Source organism: Ursus americanus, chromosome 4, assembly GCF_024610735.1.
Source record: "Ursus americanus isolate L20-20 chromosome 4, mUrsAme1.1.p, whole genome shotgun sequence".
In the NCBI taxonomy this organism is placed as follows: domain Eukaryota; kingdom Metazoa; phylum Chordata; class Mammalia; order Carnivora; family Ursidae; genus Ursus; species Ursus americanus.
In genome coordinates, this window is record NC_142130.1 from 22,796,342 (window position 1) to 22,817,856 (window position 21,515).

At 42.8% G+C, this 21,515-nt stretch overlaps 1 protein-coding gene and 1 non-coding gene across 3 annotated transcripts in view; both read right to left on the reverse strand.

Moving 5' to 3' along the window:
* ETV5 (ETS variant transcription factor 5) overlaps nucleotides 1-21,515 on the reverse strand; it is a 58,186-nt gene that overhangs the window by 32,097 nt on the left and 4,574 nt on the right. For both annotated transcript variants that reach the window (XM_087861474.1, XM_045776621.2), the window contains exons 4-5: nucleotides 21,344-21,391; nucleotides 21,200-21,250 (exon numbers count right to left, since the gene is read on the reverse strand). In XM_087861474.1, coding sequence (XP_087717600.1) covers nucleotides 21,200-21,250; nucleotides 21,344-21,391 — 99 coding nt within the window. The remainder of the gene's footprint in view (nucleotides 1-21,199; nucleotides 21,251-21,343; nucleotides 21,392-21,515) is intronic.
* Nucleotides 3,799-3,905, reverse strand: LOC123778980 (U6 spliceosomal RNA). The gene has a single exon (XR_006776046.1). It is a non-coding gene; the product is annotated as a U6 spliceosomal RNA (small nuclear RNA).

Genomic DNA, 21,515 nt, shown 5'->3' on the forward strand with positions numbered 1-21,515 from the left:
AGTCGAAGCTGCCAGCTAAGTCTGATGTCTTGATTTCTGCAGATCTATTCAGTTCTCTTAGTGTGTATCCTAGCATTTTGCCTCTAAAGTAAATGGTATCTTCCACCCCCCCCATACTGTCTCATACCTGGAATCTTCTGTTCTCTACCAAAAGGAGGAGTTCAAGAAATAGCTGGTGAGTGCTAGGGTCTAAATGTTTGTGTCCCCCCAAAATTTATATGTTGAAGTCCTAATCCCCAATGTGATGGTATTGGGGGGGAGGGGCTTTGGGAGGTGATTAGGTGATGAGGGCAGAGCTATGTGAGGACAAAACGAAGAGAGCCTTCACCCGACCATACTGGCACCCTGATCCCAAACTTCCAGCCTCCATAACTTTAAAATAAATGTCTGTTGTTTGTACATTATCCTGTCTGTGGTATTTTGTTATAGGCCCTGAATGGACTAAGACAATGAGTGACTGAGTGGATTATGATTCCAATGAATTCTTAACCTTGAAGGCTGGGACCGCATCTACCCTACAAGGCGAGGCAGTGTTAGTCATAAATATTTTTTCCCCAGGAATGAACCATCTGAAAGAGAGAGAAGAAAGTGGAACACGGCCAGAGCGAGAATTGAAAGTTTCACAGATCAGTGACAAGAAAACCATTAGGGGCCGTTGGAGTGGTAAGGAAGGAGGCTCAGCTCTCCAAAGGGACTGCTGGGCCAGAGGATGTGTGAAGGAACCTAATTATGGCATGCATTAGTCAGAGATAGTGGTGTATTTAAAGCAGGAACTTAGAAGCCCAAGGAATGCTCCTTGCTTTCAGTCTGTTCCCTCCTTTGTAAAATGAGATATGTGATGCTGCCTTGAGAAATACAGAAAATGGCACAGCACCTTGCAGATGGTGCTATGATGTTGTGTAATTATACACTGTGCTTTCAAAAATAGAGTATTTAACTTCGCACAGGCAACTTCCTCAACGATGACAGAGACCTAGGACTACAAAGCATGGCAACGGATTGGAAAGAAAAAAGGTCATGAACTCCCGAGGAAGCTGGAAAAGAAATGCCAAAAAAGTTGACTATGGAAGTTGATAAACATTTTCTACAATTAGAAATTTTGAGTTTAAGCTCAGTTATAGAAAATGGACCCATGACAATAATGGTGCCCCGACAATAATCCCCACTGAATATAGACCACCTTTGTTGTCATAAAGATATCATTCATTCATCTATTCACCCACTCGCTGAGCATCTTCTATGGGCCAGGCATCCTGGAGATGCTGGGGACAGGATGGTATGCCCAACAGCCATGGCCCTTTCTTCATGGCATGCACAAGTTCGTAAGGAATCTTTTAGCAGCATCTCCTAGATGCACTTACAGTTAGACCAGGGCCTCACAGTTCACTTCATTCAGGCCCCTACATTTATAAGGACCGTGAGGCCTAAAGGAATTAAAGTAATTGCTAAAGGCCTTGGAGCTGCTATTAGAGGGAACAGAAAGCAAGTCCTTCTGTCATTTCAGTAATCTACTGCACTGACAGAAATGGGAAACATTTCACTCACCCACTTTGTACACTAAAAATAGAGGACATAAACCTTTTTTTTTTTTTCAACAAAAACAACAAAAATATCACATTACACCTGGTTGAGAGAAAGTACTCTAGAACAAAGAAAAAAAATGAATGAGAACTAAGACCTCTGGAAAAGAACAAGGTAGATAGACAAGAAAGAGGCAGCCAGACAGACCCCCTAGAATTTACTTTGTGACAAGTTGCTCTTACATACACTATTTTAGTCCATCTTCCCAACCCAATGAGAAAGCTACTTCTTGTATCCCCTTTTCATAGGATAGAAAACCCAGGCTCAAAAAGGTAAGTGACCTGGCACAGTCTCATATCTGTAAGTGGGCAAGATTCCTACCTAAACAGCATTTAGTGATTCTATCGTATTGCCTCCTGAGAGAACCCGAGAGAAAAAGACTAAATTAAAAAGGTATTAAAAGAAATGGGGAAAGAGACGGAAAAGAAAGACAACACCAGAGGAGAGAGTGGAAGAATATTTTGCCAGTTCCCAGGGTCTGAACCCTCATGTTTATTCTGCCCTCTCTGGCTGGAGGCATATCTGATATACCTGCATCCATTCGACTCACACCTTTCCTGTCCCTAGGCCACCCAAACACCCAGGATTCCTCCTTCACTTACTCCTACTGGCAGCCAACATCTCTTGACTCCAGTAGCCTTTACTTCATATCAGTCCTTGCCTCCCATTCCACCCAAAAGTCTCATCCTCCCATCTAGAATCCAGCTGACCAATATTTTCTGCTTATTAAGATAGCTACAGGAGTTTGAAGACCTGGTATCTTCCACAGCCAGTCACTGACTGGCCAGATCCCACATTATTGCCATGGATACCATCTCTCTTCCCAAATGCTCTGCCTCCCCTGAAAGTGCTTCTAGACAATTCCCTCTCAATGCCACCTGTGAGATAAGAACATTTTGAGTGAGCAGTCTGATTCCTACTGAACTTCAAGAACTCTGTTAAGGATCCATATATAAATATATGTGAGTCTCTGCTTGTCAGGGGTAGGAAAAACAAGGATGCCTGTCTGACCAGATTTAAGTCCATATCTGTGGATGTATACCACAAAGTACAATATATTGCTTTGTAGACCACCATAACACCATTTTAAATCTAGATACTATGTTCAGAGATCAATCAACTTAACTTTATAGTTGGTTTTCTTATTAGGGAACACCTTGGGAGATTTTTCTGACACAGTGATCAAAAATCAGGCCTGAGGGATGCCTGGGTGGCTCAGTCGGTTAAGTGTCTGCTGTTGCCTCAGGGCATGATCCCAAGGTCCTGGGATCAAGTCCTGGATTGGGCTCCTTGCTCAGCAGGGAACCTGCTTTTCCGTCTCCCTCTGTCTGCTGTTCCCCCTGCTTGTGCTCTCTCTCTATCAAATAAATAAATAATTTTTAAAAATCAGGCCTGATCCTAGCCAATGCAATAAGTCAAGAAAAATAAATAAAAGGCAAATGGATTAGGAAGGAAGAAATATAAATGTCATTATTCAAAGATGGCCTGATTTGGTATGTAGAAAATATAAAAGTATCCTCAAAATATAGGAATCAATAAGTTAATTTACCAAGATCAATGGCTACAAGCCTAATATAAAAAAGAACTATTTCTGTATACATGTGAAATTTAAAAAATAAATTTACAATAGCAACAAATAATATCAAATACCTAGGAACACATCTAACAAAAGACATGTAAGATGCCTAAACAGAAAACTACAAAACACAAGAAAATTAAAGAACTCTCAATATATGGAAAGACAGATCATGTTCATGGGTTAGAAAGCTTAACATTATGGAGATATCAATTCTTCCCAAATTTATCTATAGACTCAGTGTAGCCCCAAACTAAATTTCAGCACTATACAGAAATGAACATAAAGAAATTACAATTACATTGGCCAACATGGAATGTCACTAATATGGTGAGTAAAAGCCAGACAAAAGAGAGTACATACTATCTAAGTCCATTTATGTAACATTCAAAAGGACGGGAAACTAATATACGGTGTTTAAAGCCAGATTGGAGGCTACCCTGAGGGTAGCACCTGTCCAGGGGACACACGGAGTCTTCTTGTACTTTGATAAGTTCTGGATCTTGATCTACATGCTTGCACAGTTTGTCAAGCTGTACTCTTATAATTGCTATACATTGTATTAATTAAGTTTCTCTTTTTTTATATTAAGTTTTTTATTTTAATTCCAGTATTGTTAAAATATACAGTGTTATTTTAGGAAAAATATGGAACGCTTCACAAATTTGTGTGTCATCCTTGCTCAGGAGCCAGGCTAATCTTCTCTGTATCGTTCCAATTTTAGTATATGTGCTACTGAAGGGAGCACGAGTTTCGAGCCCTGTTGAACAGCACCATTGAGTTAATGCTTATTAAGATTTCTCAAAGTTTAGAAAATCTTTCTTCTGTGATGGTATAGAAATAGTCTTCCAAAGAAATAACTCAATTGTTTTGAAATAGAAAAAACAGACAAACTGGCCCATTCAAGAGAAATAATAATTCCCTCTGCTGACAAAATCTGTTTCCTGCCCACAAGTACAGGCTTGTGGACTCTGTCCAAGGCAGCTCCCCCATGCCAGTGCTGGCAGTGAACTTCACTATTACAGCATATACGATTGAAACAAAGGAAAACACTTTTGTTGAATTTTATGATGAACACAGTTTGATTTAAAAGGAATTTTTTTTTTTTATTAAGACAAAACCCACCTCCTCTAATAAGGCTTTCCTTTAGTGTTCCCATAATCACCAAAGTTTTCAATTTGCCACTGACTTTGTTGTGAATACATTTAACATTTATGTAGTTGCTGAGTGTTAAAGAAATTGCTGATCAGTGACACTGCAGTCTGAGGGTGAGAAAGACTAAGCCCGTTGTTATTTCTACCGCTTCACACACAGGCTTTGCCTACTTTCCCTGGTGGTCGTTGATCAGCCTGTGTTTTGGTGTTTTCCTCCTCCCCTCTTCAGTTTCAGTACCTTCACCTGGAGCGGACTCATCTTTCCCAAATCAGCAGTGCAGGCCTGCCCTGGGGGGAGGACCTTATTTGGTCACACTCGACAGCCACGACCTTACTTCACATGGAAAGTTGTGTCTCATGACAGAAGTTGACCAGAACACCAACACCTGCCTCCAAATGGCATGTCCATGAGGCTATGTCTTGGGTGGCCAGTCTATGTCTCTAGAGCCTCTCACAGCACTTCTGAATGTGGAATATATGTAGTCATGGTCAGAGACTTCTCAAGATTCTAGAGTCGTAATCCTACTGTGAAGGTCTCTATTCTTGAGCTTTACTATTCCTTTTGCCTCAGCTTTGGGCACTGTTCCTCTCTTAGGCCACTACCATCTCACCTCATTTCCTTCCATAGTAAGGAAATATGTACTGTTCAGTTTGGGGGGGGGGGCGGGAGAGCCTGAGACATCTGCCCATACTGTTCTTTGGTTATGGCAGTGAGTAGAGCATGAGGAGAGAAGGCAGGGGGAAAAACCGTCAAGCAGAAGGACATGTGATATAAATCTGATGCTGGCAAAATAGAACCAAAGAAACCACCCAGAAAGAGCAGGTGTGACCTCTCCTCACACACCCTGAACTTGTCAGAGTGCCCCACTAGCAAAGACCAGAGGGCTTGAGGTCACCAGATGTAGTGTCCCTTGGGACCTGTGGTTTGAAGAGCACAGTAAAGCCAATAGGAGTACTTTTCAATATACTCCTGCTTTCCTTAGCTTTGGCCTTTTTTGGACAAATTTTGGGACAAAGTTCAAAGAGCCAATTAGTAAGAAGAAAGAGATAGAATGAGGCTTATTTTTTAAGTTCTACCATATTACCAGAAGAGGTCAGAAATAGGTCTTTATTTTAGGGCTGAGTAGATTAAAAATTCATTTCAAGCATAAAATATATTCCTAATGTCTCAATATTCTCTGTAATTGCTATAGCAGTACTAGTGAATGACAAGGACAGGAGATAATACTCTGTTCTGGGAACCAAGAAGGTTCAAGGGAGATAAAGTAAGTGGATAGGTTTTGGCACTTAAAAAGAGCATCTGGAAAAGGAGATGCCTTGTGGATTTCCAAACCAAATAAGAAACATGCTCAGACCCATTTGAACAGTTAACATTAATTCTGCCTGGCAACAGTTTCCAAAAATAAAGATTTGAAATGTTATCAAACGTAGTTAGGGGGCACAAGTTCTAAAAGCAGAATTGGAGGAGGTATGGGAGAATGCACTGCTTTCTTTAATATCTGACACGGCTAACCCTGCTAAGCATAAATTTAAAAATTGAATATAGTGAAAAAATCATCTATAAATAGTAAAATCAAATATTTAGTAAGCTGTGCTAAAAAAATTTTAATGATTCCCTCAAAAGCCCTCTCCTCAAACATGCGCAAACTATCTCCGACCCAAATATCTCCATTTAACTCACGCTCTTCTTTTATACTAGTATTTTAAGGTCAAAGCAATAACATGGATATAAGAGTAAGGGAATCAGCAACCTAGGACATTTCTGGGCCTAAGGCCAGCATTTTTGTGTGGTGTTTGCATTTCTATGTATCCTTTAAAAATGTACCCCCAGGGGCACCTGAGTGGCTCCGTCAGTTGAGCATCCAACTCTTGGTTTTGGCTCAGGTCCTGATCTCTCATGAGATTGAGCCCTGCGTTGGGCTCTACGCTTAGCATGGAATCTGCTTCAGATTCTCTCTCCCTCTCCCTCTCCTTTTGCTCATCCCCCTACTTGTATATACTCACACCTGTGTTCTCTTTCTTTCAAAGAAATAAAATCTTAAAGAAAAATGTATCCCCCCAAAAGTCAACAACTACAAAACAACTGTCTAGGACCCTTCAAAAAAGGTTATGGGGGAAAAAAGGAGAATGTGTTGTAAAGAAGATAAAAGAGACAACAATAAATGCAATATGGGATTCTTAATGGAATCCTAGATCAAAAACATTATTAATATCAGCTATTAAAGGCACTCGAGGGACAACTGGGGAATTCTGAATATTACTGTATAAAAGTTAATTTTCCTAGGCTATATATTGTACCCTTAATCTTTGGAGATGCACACTAAAATATTTAGGGATGAAATATCATGTCTGCAACTTGCTTTTGAATGGTTCAGAAAGAAAAAAAATAATCTATACACAGAGAAATGAAGCAAATGTAGGAATATGTTTTAAAAAGCAATCAATAAGGGGGTGCCTGGGTGGCTTAGTCAGTTGAGTGTCCTACTCTTGATTTCGGTTCAGGCCATGTTCTCAGGGTCAGGAGATCAAGCCCTATGTTGGGTTCCATGCTCAGTGGGAAGTCTGTTTGGGATTCTCTCTTTCTCAGCACCTCCGACCCCCCCACTCTCTCTCTTTCTTTAATAAATAAATCTTTTAAATAAAAATAAATCAATAAGACAGATATTATATTCCATCTCCTCTAAGATACTTGGAGGAAAAAAAAAAGCCTTTATCTCATGGTTGACTAACAGGTCAAAAGTAGATGTACTAAGAACTTCAAAACCATGCATTTACACATGAAAAAAGTCACTCCTGGCCCATTACTAATTTAGAAGGATACTATCCTGTTTATCTTTTACCATGTTTGGATAATACTGCCCCGGGAACTAAAATTATACAAAGACAAATGTTGGTCACATTCTAACATCTAAGCCAGTGGTTCTCAAATACTTTTTTGGCCCTGGTTCACTTAGAAAGGAGAAAGGAACACCCAAGAGAGGGCAAATGAAAATCACCACTGCTGTCATCATGACTATGGACCATGGCCACCTGTAATTACCATTGCCTGGGTAAAAAGACGGTTATTACATAAGTACAAAATATTAACAAAAGTGAAATCTATTAGTAATTCCACATATATGTCAATACACATATAACAGAAACTAAAACATATGCCCAACTCAAGACCACAAAGCATTCTTGGGAAAAGATGAATGTCTACCCCTTGTAAATATATGTGCACTGCAGGTTGAGAACATCACTAGAACAGTTGGACAACTCCTTAGATTCTATGCCCAGAGTCCTCAAGAGGACACAATGTAGTCATCACCAATCTGTGAAGGTTGGCAGAATGAAAAAGAATTAAAGTCCTCTTCCTTAAGGTTCTCCTTTGTTCTCTTCCTTTCTAAGCAGCTGGTTTGGCTCCTTCTGTCCATAAAGGCTGAGCAGAGCCAGGAGAAGCAGCTTGAAATGGGTGGCCTTGGCTTTTGGTGCTCTGAGCCTTAGGGAAAAAAGGCACAAGAGTTTCTGAAGGCCTCAACTGGACCAACCTAGCTTACCTGGCTAGATCAGAGAGGAATGCGGACTAACGCCCTAAGCTGTGTTTTAAAAGTTTGTTGGCTTGGAGAATCCCCAGTGCGTTTATGTTTTGGGAATCAAGGATGGCGGTAGGACTCAGGTGTGGAATCAAGGCTCTCTACACAACTCATGGGAGATACGACAAACATCTGGAGCAGCCGTACGTAGGTGAGCATACACACAGGGACCAAGAGTTCAGGGCAGACTCTCTCTGCGATCTCTGCGAGAATAGCTGCATCTGTCCTGGGCAAAGTCCTACACGAAGAAAGCAAGGCTTCCTCCCTGGGATAGAATTTGGTATCAGTAGGTACAAGGAAAATTCTCTTTAGGATTGGCATGGTGGCAATATTCAGGATTTTAGATTGGTGATTAATCATGGTGGTGGTGGTGGGGTTATGGTGTTGATTACTCCAGGTTATTTTTTCCTACTTGTCCTGTTGCTAGTCGGGGACCAAAGGGCTGAGTATCATTACCCTGGTGGTGTATTTTTGGGCCCCAGGGTACAGAATCAACCATGAGGTAGCAGAATTCATCAGTTAACAATTCTAGAAGCCCTTCCTATATGGCCCATATTATCTTCTGTACAATAAATATCCCAAGAGCCAAATCAGGAACTGATAAAGCTAGTTCCCAGAACATCTGGCTTCAGGAATCAGATTTCTTCTACGCAGTGGGGAAAACCTACAGTCAGCAAAAGAGAGGCTTCAGGAATTAGTGTATGGACAAAAACCAAAACGAAACAAAACCCACTCTATTTTTTATGATTTAGAGCTAGAAACTTGGGGTAATATAATAAGCTCAAGAAAAAAAGACTTTGACCTTGCTATCATGACACGGACTAGGGGAAAAGACAGATCCAACAAATAGGGTTGGGGTTACACTGGTATTCGGAATGGACCAATCCAAAAGTGAGATTCAAGTCTTCTGACCATGCATGAACATGACCGGGGAATACCAGAGTGAAAGAATAACCAGGGAAACCGGAGCCAGGTCCTGCTCAAGGAAAGAGGTGAGGGAAGAAGATACCTTTTTCTGCCCATAAGATAGATGAGTTTATACCAAGTATTTGGAAATCAAGAGCTGGCAACTTTTTTGGGGATGCAAGCCCAGGGATCACGTTGGTGAGCTCCTATGAAACATGAGAGGCACTTACTTGAAAGGTGGTGTGGAGACTGTATCTCCAGAGAGCCCACTCTCAATTCACGAAGGGAGTGGCAGAAAAACAGGGTTAGTGGGGACATCAGAAGATTACTCCAGACTTCTGAAAATGGCAACCCAGGGGTCTTGAATACAAGAGTTAGAAATTAAAGGGAAGAAAAGAAGCTTAGAAAAGCACTGGCCCCACTTTGAAAATGTATAAATAGCATTACTGGAGAGTGGTACCTGAAATATCTCTAAGTGGCCACCTGCAAGGGCAGCAGAATGCCTCCCAGGATACAGGAATGAGAGTTATTGACAGGATTTCTCCCACCTGGGTTTTAAATTAGACAATGGAATTGATACCACGAAGCAGTTACAACCATGAAGCCATGCTCTGTAAGCCTCTTGCATCTTCTGTTTACCTTAGACAAGTCTAAATCTCTGCTATGGCCTGGAGCTGACAGTGACATGGGTCTAGGTCGGGCCATAGATACATACTGAGCTCGCAGAGCGTGGCTTTCTCTGGGGACATGCTGGCTGTATGCAGGACTGCCACTGGATTGACGACAAGATCCCACAGTGCTCACACTGGCTCTGGAAAGTAGTGTTTCTAAATTTTGTCTCGTAGAGGGCCGGTGTTAGGGCATTTTATGCCCTTACTACTCCCTGGAATGTGGAAAATATGGTATGAGGCAGATTCAACAACAGAGAAATCCAGCTTCAAAGATGCCAGAGCACATCTGCAGTTCCAGCTCAAGGGGCCCCCAGGAGGAAGCTTCTGTTAGACACCCCCCCCCAACGAAGCCCTTCTGGCAAGGGTAACAAGCAGGAAAAGATAAAAAACGGTGGTTTCACACTTACAAAAGCATTTACATTTCTCTGTGATTGACCTGACAAGGGGTTATACTTTACAGGAAAGGGCTTTATGGGGGGGGGGGTATTCTTATTCTGCTGGGATCATATTATTTGAACTATAATGTTTATATCATCTAGTGACTTCATGGAATGGGGAGGGGAATGGGATGATTTGGAGGTTTGCCTCTGCCAGGCTCAGCTCAATGATTACAACATCCATGACAAATTTCCTCCCTCCCCTCCCCCTTCGTCCCCTGTCTCTTCCAGCAATGGCAGCAGCTGGCTGGCAGAACTAGCACATGGTATCCCAGAATCAAATCACCAGCTGAAATACTATGGGCCAAAAGATGAAAAACTCAATTTTGCCCATGAAAATCAGTTTGGGAGGTTGCTGTGTAATGCACAACTGTAAGTTGGGGTGGGATAGTATCATGCAAGCTGACCACTCAGAATATTGGAGGGGCACCTGCCTCCAGAGGGGGCTCAAAGCTCCCCCTACCTCTTTACTCCCCCTCCAGAAAGGAGAAAATGTGATCCAAGCCAAGGATGTCAACCAGGTTCTAAAGGAGAGACAGTGGGGGTGGGGGGAGGAGATAGCTTTCACTAGGAAGAGCCAAGGTGGTCCTCAAGGCTATTTGCCTCTTCTGTTGCAAGAGGCTGGAAGCTGCTCCCTGCCTCCAAAGGCTGAGTGGACCCTGGGAAGAGCTCAGGGTAACAACAGGCCTGTTGTAGGCCTTAGGAGCAAGAGTCCTCACGGGCTGACCTATGGTTCAGTGGCAAGTGTGCCAGGGTAAGAAAGTTGGCTGGTCACGTCTTTCCTTGGTCATCAAGTAGGAGGACCAGTTGCTAAATAGAATTTGGGATACTGACCTTGCCCTTTCTTTAAACTCTATCAGCACTAACAATAATGACACAGGTGATTTTTGAAGGTTTCTATTCTAAGTCTGGCTAAAATAGAAGGAAAGAGATTCTTTGTATGGCTCCTCCTTAAAAGAAATGGTCGTGTTAGTAAGAGGACCCACTCTGGATGTAGGTCCTGAGTCAGGGATGTCCTGCCTCACAGAAGGGGAACCGTGGGTAAGAACAAGCTCTATCCCAGAATAGCTCCCTCTTGTTCTCGGTACAAAATCGCAAATCTTTCAAGTAGTCATTTCCAAATAGAAAACCTCAAATCAGGAAGAAAATTTAATGCCAATGGTAGCAGAGAGGTGTGTTTTTGTTTGTTTGTTTTTTGGGGTTTTTTTTGACCCAGATGAACTAGTTTCAGATTTACTTCAAGTTCACACTCTCCACACCTCAGTATTATTTTTGAAATGGCTTGGATCTGTGCAGTTTCTTTTCTTCAAAGAACTCTTTTGTCCTAACAACTTAGGATTATTACTTTAGAATTTGAAAATGGGAACCCAGAGGCCTTAAATAGAAGAGTTAGAAATTAAAGAGAGGACAAGCTTTGAAAAGAACCGGCCCCATGTTGATGGAGGTGGGGCTTGTGTATTAATTGAGATGGGGCTCTTCCACAAAAATATTTTGTACAGAACGAATATATCTAATTGCATCCATGTGTCACATCCCCAAATTTGTGGGCGATTGAAGAAACCAGAGCAAGTCAAGTAAAAGGCTTGTGCGAGTGTACAGAGCTGACTCAGAGGAGAGTCAAGATAAAAATAAGTGGCTCCTCTGGCTTTGAATGAACCGCCCCATTTTGACTACCACCGGGTGGGGCTTTTTAGACCCACAGCCTGGAGAGCTGGTTTCCACCTGGGGTGTTTGGTTACTTTCAAGCTTAAGAGACTAGTAGGATGAAACGGTGACTGACTGGCCTGCTTACCCCAAAAGGAAAATCTGAGCATTATTCATACTAATTCCTTTCCTGGGGCAGCTGTTCAAAGAATTTTCATATTCAACTTTAACCAATATGATAGACAACTATTTGTTTGATTTTCACTTGTGAGAAACAGGTCTACAGAGAGCCTTTGCAGGAGAGACGACGGGATGGCTTCTTCCTCTACTGTGGGCCTTACGTCAACCACAGATTTTACCGTGAAGGGCTGCCCACAGGGGGAACACACTGTCAAGGAAAGGGGGAACAGGGCGTTTTTCCTGAATGGGAAAAAAAATGCAAAACTAAATCTTCTTTAACATCCTTCCTATAATTTATTCCCAGTTTATGTGATTCTCATCCTGAACCAGCATTAAAGAAAAGTGTTAATGATACTTGAAACAGGACTTAAGCACTGTGGAAAATTTTATCTTTGACTTCAAACTTGATCTGACAGGAGAAAATCCAAACTCTAGAGAAATTAGGGAAATCAGCTTCTCTGAGAACCATTCCTCTATTTATGGCCCTCCTTCTCCTAAAAGCAGAAACTCGGCAAATGTGTCAAGGGTGTCTACACCGTGACTTGTTCTCCAGCACATGCAGCCTTACTGGGAAACATAGCATTAGCTGCACGAAGTCTAAATGCAGCCTATGAAGACTTGGCTTGTGTATGTGCTTAAAGGAGGGATCAGAAAATGAGAACTCGTCCTATTTTTTTCCTATTTATCTCTAAGGTCTTCCCAAGGACTCTCAGAACTCTGGTTTTGAGATCCTCTGCTTCTCTGAGCAGGTAGAAGCTGGTGTTGGGGGCTGTTGAAAGATGGGGTGGGAAGGGAACCTGACAGAAACGTGGAACGTAAAATACACTCACCAAGTGCTGACACGTGCAGAGCTCAGTGCTAGGGCTGCAGCAGACAGAAACAGAACACAGGGGTTCTCTGCTTTTGGAGAGATTGTTTCCTGTTTTAACAAGAATGTAAATCAGGAAGCTGGGACGAAGTTTAGTATTTGTCAAAAGAGAGATGACATTAAAGCCCTCTGTGGCTTTCTCCTTATTCCTCAAGAAAGATTCCATGGAGAGGGAAAGGAATGAAAAAGGAGTTGAGGGGCAGAAATCTTCTGACCTGAGGAACCCCTCAAGCACAGGGAAGCGATCACTACACTAAGTTATTCCCCCCATTAAGATTCTGATTAGGACACTTGGGGTAGGCGGTCCAGGATCAGGTCCTTACTGTGGGCGGGACAGCCCCCATAGAAGAACATCCCCTTCTTGGATTCTACCTTTTCTATGGGAAAAGTATAAAGGACCCCCATTAAGTGCCCTTCCAGGCAGTCACAAAGCCTTTCCAGGCACTCAGCTGAAAAGTGTTTCTGGAAGCTGAAGTCCTCCTCAGCCCCTCTGGAAAAGCACAAATGTCAGCATCCTCTTACACAGCTGATATCTAGCGTTACCTCCTGAGAGTTTCAAACTCTCACGAAAAGACAATCTGCCCAGACCTGTTCTTTTTTTAATAGGGAAAGGAAGACATTCTTGCAGGCCCAATTTATAGCAAAGGAAATATTTCAGGAAAAAAAAACAAAACACCTTATAGCGAAACATAAATGCAAAGAGCCTCATTTCAGGTGTGAGCTCTCAAAACAGCTCTTTAAAACCTTGAGGAAGCTGCACTGAATCAGTGAATCAGTATTACTAAGTTTTGTTTTGTTTTTTGACTGTCCTTTTCATGCTCATCCCACGGCCCTGGTCTAGCCCACACGGCCCCTTCGGGGTGTGTCTGTGAGCTGTTGGCCAAGACAGTGGAGGATGTTTCCAGTGGGTGTGACGGAGGCAAGCGTACCCCTAGGACCTGGCCTCATCTGGGGTGAGGAGGCCGCTCTGGTTTGGGGGCTGCTCAGAGGCCGGGTTCCTTCTGGTACTTCCTGGGACGTTCATTTGAGGAGGCAAGGCATTTGCTGAGTGCCCGGCGGAAGGGTCACAGCCAGAGCGAGGCTCCCCCGTAGCTGAGTAACAGTCTGGGAAGTATCATTTTAAAATGACATGTATCCGACCACAGTGGGAAATTAAACAGGACAGAGAAGGCCAAGGAATAGGGAAATTACAGCTTTGTCATTCCCAAGTCAAAATGTAAGCCTAACCAAGAGCTCTCTGCGCGGCGGCAAACACCCGCTCCTAGGCCTGGAGCTCCTAGGCCTGGAGTCGAGGCTGGAGCTTGCAGGGGAAGAGCAGGCAGGAATCTTCCAAGGGAGCTAAAGCCACAGCCCCATGGCAAGCGGGAGATAAAAGGGTCATATCCTCAGATCAAGTCTCAACACCTCTCTCTCCACGGAAGCTAAACCACCCTCTTCTATTAGCCGCCCCTTTAGACAGCTCCGGTAAAACGGGAGGAAAAAAACGGGGGGTGGCCTCACTGGTCAGTAGCAGCCCTACCCCAGAAGCCCAGACCATCCTCCTGGCACTGGCAGGGTTAAAGCCAGCACTTAAAAGGAAACTGGAACCCCATTAAGCCCAGGCTCATTAAGCTCAGGCTCGGAGAACAGGGAGCAGCAGGGAAGCCAAAGGAAACTAATTTTGGAGGTTCTCCAAGCTGCCAATCACAAGCATATTTCTAACAGTCCCAGTGTTGTTTGAGTTGGTTGTTTTTCCACAGGCTGCACAATAGGGTCTGGTTATTCATTGAAAAAGTCTGCAAGGGAGCCCCGCCCTCCATTCACAACCAATTTGGAATGCTCCATTCAGGCAAGAGGGGGACTCAGCAGCTCAGCTCGCTGGGGCAGACGGAGCAGAGCCCAGCTGTCGCCACAGGGACTCTTGCTCGCCCAGTGCGCTGTGTTTATGTAAGAAATTCAGACACTGCAGGCGCCTGCCTGCTCTGCACCCTCCCAGAGATTCAGATGGACAAGACCCGGCTGAAATCTGCAAGGATGCGCCAGTCCTCTCCAAGCAAGGTCGGCAAGTGCCCTCTGGCAAAAAAGGCAAAAAGCAAACTATCCTGTGCTGCCTGGTTTGGAATCTGACTGTAGCTACCAGCTGAGAGAAAAAGACTTCACTGGTATTTCTCCTGCCCCCAGGCAAGCTGGTTTGCATTAGAGGACAGCTCTCTGAGGAAGTCAGCCTTTCCAGACTCCTTGCTTTTCCATTCACTGCCAATAGCTACATGGGGGGAGCCACCTGGCATCCTCCCCAAGGGAGAGGGTCTCCAGAGACACTACTAGATTCTCTGGCTGCAGCGGGGGGGGGGGGGGGGGGGGGGGCGGGGAGGGTGCGAGCTACCTATTATGAACAGCTTCACAGTTCCTTTACTGGCTTCACATCCGGCTTGAAAGGTTTATAATCCCACCCTACCCCCCCACCCCCGCCCATGCCCATGAGACATCAAAAGGGAAGAGCGTGGATATCTTGGGGTTGGCGGGTGAAATCTACTCCAAGGACAACGCAAAGTACAAGGCTAAAAACTGGTTTGGTTTCTTAGAGATTTTTTTCAAATCTTCAATAATTACCCTGAAGATCTGATGAAGCCAGTCTGACAGCCAGAGTTTATTTCAAGAAACGCATACTACTTTGTGAAAAATCAAATCCTGAAGATAAACTAGCTCTTGGGTTGTTTCCTTTTTTCATAACATATTTGGCTATTTTCAAATATCTTCTATTTACCTCTTCTCAGTGCCTGCACCGCCTCCACCCCCCCCCCCCCAACACTAGTGAACTCAGATGGCCACACGGGAAGCGTTTCTCTATAGCTTTTCTGACTGCAGAATCTCCATGCAATGCCTTGGCTGCTCTGCAGACCAGTGGCAAACTCCTGGCCTCTTGATAGCTCGATCTTATCCTGCTCCCTGGAGTCTTTGTGCCCTGGATTGCAACTTTCCACCGATGCTTCCTCATTCTGGGCAGAGGAGCCCCCTTTATTTGCTTTGTGGGGGCTCTTCTCTCTAAGAAGAGCTGCTACTCCCCTGCCAAGCCTAAAGGAGTACTTACATTGTGGTTACGGACACACACACACACACACACACACACACTCTCTCTCTCTCTCTCTCTCTCTCATAGGCGCCCACCCGCATATACACTAGGGACCTAGTATTTTGCCCCTCCTTTAAGCTGAGCCTCTTAGAGGGCTGGGACAATGATAGAAACTGACGACCAAAGCCTCCGTTAAATGAGCTTGATGAGTTCACAAAATGAATTTTTAAAAAAGCAACCTAATCCGGTCCTGGCATCAGCATGCCTGGCGCCAGTCCAAGAGCTGGGAGCTGCAGCATGACAAGACTCTGAGCTCCTTGGATTCCAAGTGGAGACGCACACTGTGCCAGGGCACAGATGGGGCCCAAGCTGCCTCAAGGGCAGCCATGTGCCTGAGAGGGGGCTGTCCGCTTCGGAGGCTGGACGTACTTTACCACCATTAGAACTCGAGTAACATGTGGACGGTACAGTCTCTTAGTAGAGACTCACACGCCCCCAAGCCCACCACCACGAACATTTTTTCTGAGACTGAAATGAAAACAATGATTCTCCTAGCTGGTAGAAATGGCAGATAATACAAATCCTCAGCTTTCTCGGGCCACCCATGTCTTAATCTTATGAAAGTAAAGAATGCTGAAAACAGGGTAGATGGTAATTTCTGGAGTGATTCCAGGATTTTGTTACCTCTGGAATCTACATGAGTGACCGGCTGGGGGCAGACACACATGCAAGTCCCCAAGTTCTTGCCAAACACAAAGGACTGGAAAGGGTACTGGGGTTTTATTAGAGGGCTAAGAGCAGAAAGACATCAAAGAGGAAGAGAGAAATTCATTGTTTTTAATAAGCCCAACTGAATTAAAGTTAGAGAAAATAGATTTTGTGCGAACATATGGCTCTCTTAAATAAACGGGGACTGTAGGTCTTGGATCCTTAAGAGTCCTGGTCTAAGGATCTTGGAGGCTATCAAAACAGGAAGGATTTCAAGTCACTTAGCACCCTCTCAGTGGTAAGGTAGTGCGCTAACAAAGACTTTGAAAGATACACTGTAGCCTGGAGTCAAATGACCTCTCCCCTCCACATCCCTCCATCCCCCCCCCCCCGCCCCCCAGCTCCTAGCAGCACTCCTCTGTCTTCTCCTACCTTCAGAACTTCTGGCTCTCAAAAAGGACAAACTGATAGCCTGGACTCCCTCACATCTCTCATTTTCCAAGTGCCTACAGTTACTTTCCTACCTTCCAAACAAAAAGACTTTGGGACCATCTTTTCAAATAGAAATGGTCCAAGACACAGAGCAAGTAACCTTAGAGTTTTGCTCCAAACTGGGCCCCAAATGATGTGCCCTCTCCAAAAGGAAGGCTCTGCCTCTACTCTGTCAACTTCATGTGTAGATTAAAAAAAAAAAAAAAAAAAAAAGTCCAGTTGAATAATCTCATATTAAAACAGGATTAAGATCAATGTGTTTTAGGCTCAAGGGCTGCCGTAACGGTTAATTCTATTTCCCGAGCCACCTATTACAATGTATTTATGAAAAGTCAATTTTATCAGTTAATTAGCCGGTCCTTAGGAAATTACTAGTACTTCCTCCAATCGGCCCATTCTTTTTGAAACAGAGATCTAAAAAAGAACACTTCAAGGGGAAAATAAGGTCATTTGGATTTTCAAACAGTTCTCTAAATTATATTAGCTATGGAGGCCATGGTTTTAAAACAAGATTTTTATCATGCCTTTTCCCCAGTGTAAAATAATTTTGTTATCCAAGATGCTGACAGGTAAATTTTCACAATATCACAACTGAAACAAATGAGTGAGATTAAAAGAAAATTAGAACTGAAATCTGCATTTAAAAAATGCTATTTATATATTCTAAAAGCTAGTAATACCCTTAAGTGCCAAGTCAGTCCAGAAAAATTAATGTAAGCTCCCCTTCCCCAAACCTAAGCACTTTGAGTTCCAGTCTTATCCATGGTTTTGATTTGTAGTTAATTCTATGAAAATGTAAAGTAAAAATGTATGCACATCTAACCACTGACCCAGATTTCCAGGTTTGTAGCTCTGTATTAATACACATATTTAGCTATACACACATTTATACGGATATATATACATATACATATTTATATTATACAAGATACACAGTTTTATCTGTATGTACACTAGTATGTCTTATAGGAAAGATGTCAGTTTTATAATTTTTGTTTCATAGGTCTCTTCCAAATTCTAGATGGAAAAACTCGAAGCACCAAATATTTTAAGAAGTTTTTCAGGATCATGGAATGAAGAGAACTGAGGTGTCAAACTGGGTGGTCAACAGTCTCCCTAAGTCCTTCCTGAGGGCTGGCTCTAGGTTTTTGAAATCATGAGGGAAAGCCTGGGCCACACCTGCACGTGCCAGTACCCCTGGCTCTACAGCTCCGTGAAAGCTTCTTTAAGGATAATATTTTATAATTTCTTTTTCTCATTTCACCTAACCCCTCACATTTGCCCCAAACCACCAGTCAGTCTCTCCAGTTACCTGGACCTTATATTATCTCCCCTGTAAAATGAAGGGGTTGGGAAGACTATCTCTACAAGGGACCTGCAGCCCAAACAATCTGGGATCTTCAAGGTTACTTCTCAGGACCAGGGGACAATGGTGGGCACTGGCCGAACCCCTACGTCTATAGGTCGTACTTTCTGTTGCCTTGAATTTGACCTTTAAGAGTTTCCAGATGGGGGGATACTTTGCTAATGTCTGTATTTGTGAGATAAGGTGAAGTCTATATAGCTAGAAGTAAGCTGGGCGTTTCTATAAGACTTATAAGAACAATGGTTTCATTTATTCAAATCACACTTCTGGATAGATGCCTATGGGTAGGAACCCAAATCTGGAAAACTTACAAAATATAATCTCTTTAGAAGTTGAGCTCATGGCACTTACTGAAAAAAGTAAGTTATGATCTTCAAAACTGACATTCTAAAGTAAAAATTACATTACTTAGTATTTCTTTTTCTCAAAATCACACACACACACACACACACACACTCTCTCTCTCTGCCTCTGCACCGACCCCCCCCCCCACAAATACACACAGGAAAATTAATCAAATTATTAAAAGGACAGATTATAATCAGTGTGGCAGGCCACAAAAGAATATTTGTTACAAATGCTTTTGCTACTACAGGGAAAAGGTTTGCTTTCCTGGGCAAGTGCAAGTTTGGTTTACAGTTCATTGATTGGCTGATTCAAATCAACTCATAAGGTTTTATTAAATTTGAATGAGTTTCTTCCCCTCCCCTGGAATAATCATGGGCTCTTCCAGAAGGTGACTGCAGTGAAAGCTGATCCTCAATCCAAGGCTGAGAGATGTGCTCAGAGAAGGCTGCCCAGCCCCCGGCGTTGCCAGCCCCCGGCGCTGCCAGCTCCCATGCATTTACAGTGCCCGTCACAACTGCAGTCCAACCAGTCACACATAACAGTAAGGATGAACGGCTCAGGAACATACCACCCCATACCTGCACTCTTACTTAACCTCTCAGGCAAGTTGATCTATTTGAAGCCCTCCTTCTTAAAGCTCCATCTCCCGAAATTGGAGTCAGAGAAGGGGAAAGAATTATTAAAACACTTTTTGAGGCTACTCAACCATCTGTTTTATCCTTAAAGGACAGAAAAGCTCAGCCTTAAGAAGTTAAAGCAAAAAGCAAACAAAGTAAAAAACACATCACACTTGGTAAGCAGAAAGATCTCTCAAAGCATCTCCATTTTAGAGTAGGTATTGCAATTTAATGAAAGAATTTAGCACATTCTATTGGCTGAATGGGAATTATTTCTAAAGAGCCAAAACACATTTATTGATTCCTTCACATTAGCCTATTCCTGCAGATAAACATCTCTCCAAATATAAATCTTGTTTACTGACATCTTTCTCGAAAGAGCATACCTTTGCTTCAGCACATGAAATCAATTTGAATGCAATCATCTCAACTTCCTTTTAACTCTTTGGGTTACAGAGAAACAAACAAAAGTGTCATAAAAGCATTTCAAAGAACTTCTGCCAAGAAAGCCACCTCCCAAACAGACTGCAGTTTATGCTGCTCTGAGCAGGAACGGGAAAGGCTGGGCCAAATTGTCAACACAGAACAAAGTGGGATTACAAATCCCGTCTTTTATCTTGCAACACACACACACACACACACACACACACAGACGCACACAAGCACACACGATATTTGGGTTATCTTTATTTAGCCTTTTAGTGGCAAGCTTCCCAATCACTTGAAAGCAATCAAAGGGCAATAATTAACATGCATTTACTTTCCTATAGAAAAACCATAGCAAGCTGGGACATTGCTAAGGTAACTATGCACTTGCGGGTTGCAGTTCATTCCCTTTTAAAGCTTCATGGCATTGTGCCTTGAATAGGACGTCTATCATTAAAGAATGTTTAGCTGGTACCTCTGGTCTTTCATCTAATGACTTAGAACAGCCAGCTTTTACTTAGATACAAAGATACCCTTTCTCCCCTGTGGCATTTACACATATAAACACACGCACACACGCACACACACACACACACACACACGCCCAAGATGAAACAAAGCTGGGAAGAATTTGTTGGTGCAAAATGAGAAATCGAATCCTTGCCTGGCTCAGGTGCTTGCTATTATAAACTATGACTAAGAGACATGAATTTCTCTATGATGCAACTCTCAAGAGAGGCAGCGTTTTCTCCAGGCCTCTCTTAAACCTGCTCACTCGCCAGTGACTAATGCTCTCTAGAGCTGCCCTGTGCTGCTCACATTTCATCAGCCGGCTTTGTCCTTGATAGCTCTGCCTGGACCATAAAAGCTCCCAAACCTGTTGAGGACAGCCCGGAAAGATCAGTGCAAAGTTAACCATGCCTTTGCCAGCACCGAGAGCCATCTTTTGAGCTTCCCACTGCATTTCTTAACTCAATGATAGGTGCGCTTAATGACCATTTGAAGAATAAGGTTTTACTCCTCTCTGAAAGATAAAGTCCTGACAACTACACGAAAAATAAGAGTAAATCAGGTCACACTGTGACCACCCTGTGTCAACTTAGAAGTAGAAACAAAATTGACATGTTGGGTGAAGCCACAATTAACTGGAATCTTCCATTAACTATTTTCTGCACCTTTAAAAGAGAAAAAAATGTCAGACTCATGATCTGCATCAAGGACTTAATTTATAAAACAAACAAACAAAAAAACACTGTAAAATAAGGTCTGGTTAATGGATGTTAAGTCCAACATCTTATATATATAATGTCAATTGATTAATAATTTTGAGCTTGAAGCCTCACACATTCTTAGGCAAAAAGAAATTTAGGATGAAATTATGTTCAGTAAATCTTACCTGCAATAGAATAAAAGCATTTTAGAAATAACTCCAATAAGGAATGAAACAAAAGTTTTGAGGGTTAACTTTGAATTATTAAAAGAAATAAATGCATTCCACTGTCCAAATATGCTGGCAACTGCTGAAAAGAGTCTTCCAGACATGGATGTTCCAAGACCAAACGTTTTCAGAACAAATGTGCCACCATCAGAAAGGTACTTACAGTTATCAGACTGGAAATCTGGGACAAACTGTTCATCATCAGGAACTTGTGCTGGAAAAGAGATTTTTATTTTAGACCTTTAAGTCTTATTAAAAAGCGCAGTAGAATGTTTTATATGGAAAATCGGACAGCCAAGAAACTTGCCTTCAGCTAACCAAGCCTCTTGAAGTTGACTGAGATCCTGAAACAATTCTGGAATTGAAAACAGAAGACACCAGAATGAGACCTCTTGTGCTGGGGAGAACAGGGAGAATGAGTCTGCATGCAGCTCTCACAGGGAGCCATTTGAAGAAGCCACAAACCAAAGGGAAAGTTT